General features: G+C 52.0%; 1 protein-coding gene across 6 annotated transcripts; it reads left to right on the forward strand.

Annotated features, from left to right (window-relative positions):
• Positions 1–6: 6 nt before the first annotated feature.
• LOC119276134 (NDR1/HIN1-like protein 13) lies at positions 7–6,472 on the forward strand. 6 transcript variants are annotated; one of them, XR_005136371.1, is made up of 4 exons: positions 7–893; positions 2,217–2,454; positions 2,553–2,727; positions 2,819–3,189. XR_005136371.1 is itself a non-coding variant. In XM_037557129.1 (2 exons), coding segments are annotated over exons 1-2 (831 nt in total). In that variant the 5' UTR covers positions 7–64; the 3' UTR covers positions 6,456–6,472. The 6 variants fall into 6 exon arrangements, 3 of the variants coding, with proteins under 3 accessions (XP_037413026.1, XP_037413025.1, XP_037413024.1); XR_005136370.1 differs by having other exon boundaries at positions 2,829–3,188; XR_005136372.1 differs by having other exon boundaries at positions 2,627–2,727; positions 2,829–3,188.
• Positions 6,473–6,742: the final 270 nt, after the last annotated feature.

Raw genomic sequence — 6,742 nt, forward strand, 5'->3', positions numbered from 1 at the left:
AAGTCTCTTTTACTCTCCCCTTCTCCTTCCCCCCAAGCCAAGCAGAAGCAGCAGAGGCCAAGAAATGGGCGACCGGGCGTACGGGCCGTCCTCCAAGCCGGTTCCTGTGGCGGCGCTGCGGTCGGCCAACGGCACGGCGAACGGCGGCGGCGTAGGGACACCTCGGCCTCCGTCCATGGTGCCCGGTCGCGTCCCGCCCCCGCCGATGTACCGACCGAAGCCGATGCAACCGCCACCGGGCCGTCGGCGGAGCGGGCGCGGGTGGTGCTGCGCGTGTTGCCTGTGGCTGACGCTGGTGTTGGTGGGGCTGGTGTTCCTTGGAGCAATAGCGTTGGGGGTGTTCTACGTGATTTACCACCCGGAGCTTCCGACCTTCGCCGTGACGTCGCTCCGTCTGGCGGCGCTGAACGTCTCCGACTCCGACTCCGTCACCTCCCGCATCGAATTCACAGTGACCGCGCGCAACCCCAACGAGAAGATCGCGTTCGTGTACGGCGACATCGGGGCTGCCTTCGCGGCCGACGGCACGGACATCGGGGACGGCACCGTGCCGGGCTTCCTCCACCCCAGCCGCAACACGACGGTCATCAAGGGGTCGGCTTCGGCGGCGGCCGCGACGGTGGACCCCGTGCAGGCGGCCAGTCTCAGATCCAAGAAGTCCCATGCGATGTCAGTGGAGATGGACTCCAAGGTGGGTTTCCAGATCGGGCAGTTCAAGTCGAAGCGCATCAGCGTCCGTGTGCTGTGCGGTGGCTTCAGCGCGGGGCTGGCCAAGCCGGCGCCCTCCCCGGCGCCGATCATCGTGGCCGCGGCGCCTGCGCCGACCCGGTCAAAAATCAGGCTGTCGTCGTCTTCCACCGGAGGCGGCGGGTCGGCGACGACGGACGCAAAGTGTAAGCTCCGCGTCAAGATCTGGATTTGGACGTTTTGATGCATCTGCGGGTAGGGAGAGGAGGGATTTTTTCGGTTTGGTTTAACCTTTTTCACACTGTATGTGGATTTATTGGAGTATAGTTTATATGATTTTATCTTCCTCTTGGTTTCTTTGCTTGCTACTCTCATCCATCCTTTCTTTGTCACAAGCAAAAACGAGCCGAGTATGCCGCGTAGATCTATGCTACAGTTGGGCATAATTCTGCAAGAACGGGAGTACTAGTTAACCACACCACAGTGAAACCTGCAGCCGAGAAGAAATGGAAGTGAACTCCAGTACGCGAGCGAGGGATTCGGCGCACGCACGTCGGTGGCGTCAACAGAAGCGGGCGATCTCCAGCTCGATTTCCTTTTTGGTTTCTCTCCCTCCCGTTTCCTCAATCTCTCCTCTCCTCTCCTCTCCTCTCATCCGGGGCACAGCTGTACCTTGGCTGGCAGCCGACGCCGACGTGCGGGCCCATCGGTTTCCGGAACAGCATGTAGTGAACTGTGGATAGGCGGCTGGGCCTGGGAAGAAAAAAATGCTGTTGGTTTTGTGCGTGGCGAGGCGATATGACGTGTGTCGGGGAGAGGATGAGGGAGAGAGAAACGGTGGACGTCACTCTCGCTCCAGTCCAGTGACTTGGCTCGGCTCGGCAGTGCAGCAGGGGTCTCCTAGTCCTAAGTGAACAGTGACAACCGCTGAGTGCTGATAGTGGTAGTACAATCCGAGAGAGAGGAGGTGATTTTTTTTATTTCAAGAATTCCAGAAGAAAGGAGATAAGGGACGGATGATTAGTCAGTGAGAATTGCTAAGCGCAGTGGACCACGTGAGGTGTGAATGCTGGGTACGCGACCTCGCCGAGATTTGCTAAGCGCACATGAGTCGCATACGCCATGCATAACGCTCACATAATCATCTCTACTCCTAATGGAGCAGTTGGTAGGATTGCGTCCACGGTTTATTTTCGTCTGGTTATATTTCGTCTGGTTTATTTTCGTCCGGTTTATTTTCGTCTCATATCCCACCACCATATCTCCTCACATTGATTTTTTTACCCTCACAATAAAAACTTTCCTAACTTTTCCAAAGTTTCCTAACTAGACACGTTATAAACGGACATGTACCGATAGCACGTTATCAATTAATAAAATTTTGTTTTATGACAATCAATTCCAAATCCTAATTTTCCTAATGCATCGATCTTTGCCTTTTTTAAGTAGTTATTTTGATAGGGAGGGTTTAGCCACGAAAATCATCCCTCCATCGTCGGCTGCATCCCTCACCCACATCGCTGTTGCAGGATCTTCATCCGTCATCCTGAGCAATTGGGGCGGCGATGCGGGCGAGCTTCACGATAGTGGGGAGGACCAGGCCGCGGTGAAGGCAGGTCATGCGCTCCTCATGCTCCACGAACGGAACCTGCGCACGGAGGCGGTAGCGCGGGGTGGCAGCTGGCAATGAGGCGGCCGCGCTACGTGACGAGCTACGGGTCCCCCTTTGTGATGTTTTGGCATCGCTCCTTCATCGCACATCCTCAGGTTCCTCTTGCCCTTTCCTTCCTCTGTCCTCCTCTCCCATCTCTATGCTTTCACGTGCATCCAGTTTTGATTCCTCGTGTGATATATACCAAACATAGGTACGTCAATTCATTTCCTTCCCTTCCCTTCGTCCCTCGGTCCCACGCTCGTGGCGCTGAAGTGGTGGCAACAGGCGATGGCGGTGGTGTCGCTGATGGCGGCGAGGACAGCATGTGGCAGCTCCCGAAGCATGAACACGACCGCACCTCGGGCCTGCCGTCTGCCAAGATATGGGTGAGTTCTCGTGCTGCCAACCATAAACCCTCATGTCCTACAAATTCCTCAAACCCTACCGTCTTGATCCCGTCCACGCTCTGATCCAAAGGACGATGCAGCTCTGGCCGATTGACAATGGAGGTTTGGGATCCTTCCTCTCAGCACCCACTCCTGGAAGAATCAGCGGTGCGCCACGCCGATTGAACCCCGTCGAGATCACTCGCCAAGATTGCTATTCTGAAGTTTATTGTAAAGAAAGTGAAGAGTGAGACAGGATCCGTTTATTTTCAACCGGTCTATTTTCAACCGGTCTATTTCCATCAAATTACCCCCACCCCCACGCCCACCCACCGAAACGCGCCCAGCGAACCGGGGAGAGATCCATTGATTTGGCTAAGGTAGGAAAGAATCTATTATTTGTTTGCTAAAGCAAATTGCATTAATGGGAGAGATCCGTTGATTTGGCTAAGGTAGGAAAGAATCTATTATTTGTTTGCTAAAGCAAATTGCATTAATGAAAGAGATCCGTTGATTTGGCTAAGATAGGAAAGAATCTATTATTTGTTTTCTAAAGAAAATTGCATTAATGAGAGATTTGTTGATTTGGCTAAGATAGGCGGTTTTGAGTAAAGTTATCTTTACTGTAGACATATAATGACAATTAATCAAGTATCAACATCATTGCATGCTTATTGTGTGGAATGTGTGTCTCAATGTTGACAGAAGGTATAAAAAGATTGTCTTGGAATTATTATTGTCTTGGGAAGATATTGCCCTGAATTCTCATTTCTCATCAGAAATTTAGTATCCATTTTCGTTGATCTTATTTGCAACATGTACAAGTCAGTAATAATCTAAGAGGGTGCCCTACCGGAGAAGATTATGATAGTTGGACAAGAAACTTGGTACTGTCGTGTAAGGTAAAGGTAGGAGAAATAGGAGATAAAAGCATGCATGGTGGGAGAAGGAAGTCGAATGTCGCGTGGTAGCTCAGACATGGAGTGTGGAAGAAAGACAATGACGAGATGTATGTATCTACTAGATCATGACCATGAGATATCATCCCATAGAAATGACCTTTGACTCTCATGTCACATGAATTTTCTCTTTGTATATAAATATTTGTTAATCCGTGGCAACGCACGGACACTTAGCTAGTCTGTGTAGTTTCTTAATCAGTACGGTTGGCGAGCAACGGAAGAAGCGGGGTGATCATAGGTGTGTGCAGGGCATGTGCAGTACTTCGTGCGTTCACTTTTTTTCCTGAGCATAATACAGACGCCGACGCTCATATACCCTCATTTCTATTAACGCGCGCGCACATCCTATCTTTATGAGTACCTTAGGGAGATTCAGCAGATACGTAATCTTAATTTTGACGAAGTTGCCAGAAAAGCCTTCGTAGTTGACGGAACGTCTACTCATATTGAACGCAATATTGTCGGAAGGCCTGAAATAAATCGCTAAAAATACGAGCACCAGTGTAAGTCTAGAACTTGAACTTGTTAGAGTTATATTAGTGATGTCCTTTGATCTTTTACATTCTAGTCTTTTGGCATCCTCTTGTACTCATATATATGTTGGCTTTGGCCTTCCAATAATATTAAGTTGTTCTCGTCTCAACATGGTATTAGAGCTCTAGGCTTTTTTTTGATCCAATCTCCCACCGGCCCGTTCTGTTCCTCCGCTCCTGCGGGCGTCCACACATCGATCCATAGCTGGCTGTTGGATCCCATCGAGACTTGGTCTCATCGATCCAGTCGCTGCTGCTCCTCTCCGTGAAGTCAATATCTTTGCTCTGTCGTCGATCCCGTTTGCCAGATCGTGCCAGTGCTCCTGACGCGTCTCGTAGCCGATCTCCGTCTCGTCTCTACCCGCCAGACAGCGAAGTCCGGCTGCTCGAGGCACCCTGCCGCCTCGAGGTCCGGCATCCCCCATTGGCCTTCTGCTCTTCCAGGTCAGGCCGCCGCCATCGCGTCTCGGGCTGGTGCTCGAGGTCCGGCCGCCGCCGCCGCCGTGTCTCGGGCTGGTGCTCGAGGACCGGCCGCCGTCGCCGCGTCTCAGACTGGCGCTCGGGTCCGGCCGCCGCCTCCGCGTCTCTGACTGGCGTTCTGGTCCGGCCGCCGCTGGCCTTTGGCTCACCCAGGTCGGGTCGCCGCAGCTTTGCTCCTCTGATTCTGGTGTACGAGCGCTGCGGGCGCTGCTTCTATCGTTTGACTTACTCTGGATTCATCGATCGGTTGTGGGGATTGATTAAAAAAAAGAAGGTTAAAAAAAGGAACAGAGAGCGCACCATGTCTTCGACCTCGTTGGGCTATGTCGCCATTCTGCGCTGCCCGGTGATTTTTGATGGGGCTAACTATGCTGAGTTTGCTACTTTTATGCGCATTCACATGCGTGGCCTTCGTCTCTGGGAGTTCTTTCCGGCGAGGTTCCTTGTCCTCAACGCCCGGTTCCTTCTGTGGCTCCTATCCCACCGTCGCCTCCACCTGCTCTTGCCGCAAATCTTCTGATGATGATAGGGCTGCAGCCCGAATTGCTGATGATGATGCGGTTGCTGCTTATGACCAGCAGGTCGTGGTTTATTCGGATGCTCTTTCCGTTTATCGTGATGACCTGGCTGCTTACACTCAGTGGTGTGATGATGATGCTCGTGCAGCGGCTGTCCTCACTGCCAATGTTCTACCACAGTTTGCTTCTGAGTTTATGGGTCTCAGCGCTGTGTTTGAGATGTGGACTCGTCTTCGTCAGCGCTATCAGCCCTCTGGTGATGCTCTTTACTTGTCTGTGGTACGTCAGGAGCATGCTCTTCAGCAGAGAGACTCCACTATTGATGAGTTCTACACTCAGAGTTCCGCTATCTGGCGCCAGCTTGACTCCCTTCGCACTGCTGTTTGTGGCACTTGCGCCTGTTGCCAGACTGTGAGGTCCGACTTGGAGTTTCAGCGTGTCTATGAGTTCCTGTCGCGGCTTCGTGGGGAGTTTGAGCCTCAGCGTGCTCAGTTGTTTTCTCGTGGCCATGTTCCTATTTCTGAGGTGCTTTTCTGAGCTTCTGCTGAGGGGACTCGCCTCCGTGGTGCTGGGTTGCTTCAGGTTCCCTCTGTGCTTGCTGCTCGAGCTGCTCCATCAGTGCTTTCTCGCTCCAGTGCTCCGCCGCTACTACCCACTCCTGGTAGTGAGGGACACTCTCGTGAGGGTCGCTCTCGTCCTCATACTCATTGCGGCTATTGCAACAAGGATGGTCACCCTGCGTCTGACTGCTTCCAGAAAAATTGTGATATGCGTAATAGGGAGCGCAATTCTTCTTCTGGGACTCGTGGTTCTTCCTCTACGTCGTCTACTGTCTCCCTCACCGAGCAGGATATTGTGAAGCTTAAGCGTCTACTTGCTGCTTCGGGTTCTTCAACAGGTACTGCAGGCTCTGTGACTGGCGCTTCTAGTGCTGAGCGACCACCGTTTACACAGTCAGGTACATCCCCATGGGTTCTGGATTCTGGAGCTTCATTTCATATGTCTTCTGATTCTTCTATCTTGTCCTCTCTTAGATCTCTTGAGTTTCCTATTAATGTTCTTACTGCTGATGGTACTCCTCTCCCTGTTGCTAGTCAAGGCACTCTATGCACTCCATTTTATGTTCCAGATGTCTCTCATGTTCCTCGCCTTACCATGAACCTATTTTCCGCAAGTCAGCTTACTGATTCTGGTTGTCGTGTCATTCTTGACGTTGATTCTTACACTATTCAGGATCGTCACACGAAGGCTTTGGTTGGGGCTGGCCCTCGCCGCCGTGATTCTCAGGGGCTTTGGGAGTTAGACTGGCTTCATGCTCCTTCCGCTGCCACCACACTTGCCAATCCATCTTCCTTCGTCGCTTCAGCTACTAGCTCCTTCCAGCAATGGCATCATCGACTTGGTCACCTTTGTGGTTCTCGACTATCGTCTTTAGTTCGTCGTGGTCTATTGGGGCATGTCTCAGGAGATGTCTCTTTACAGTGTCAGGGTTGTAGGCTTGGTAAACAGGTCCAGTTACCAT

The sequence above is a fragment of the Triticum dicoccoides genome, chromosome 3B, assembly GCF_002162155.2.
Source record: "Triticum dicoccoides isolate Atlit2015 ecotype Zavitan chromosome 3B, WEW_v2.0, whole genome shotgun sequence".
NCBI classification, from domain to species: domain Eukaryota; kingdom Viridiplantae; phylum Streptophyta; class Magnoliopsida; order Poales; family Poaceae; genus Triticum; species Triticum dicoccoides.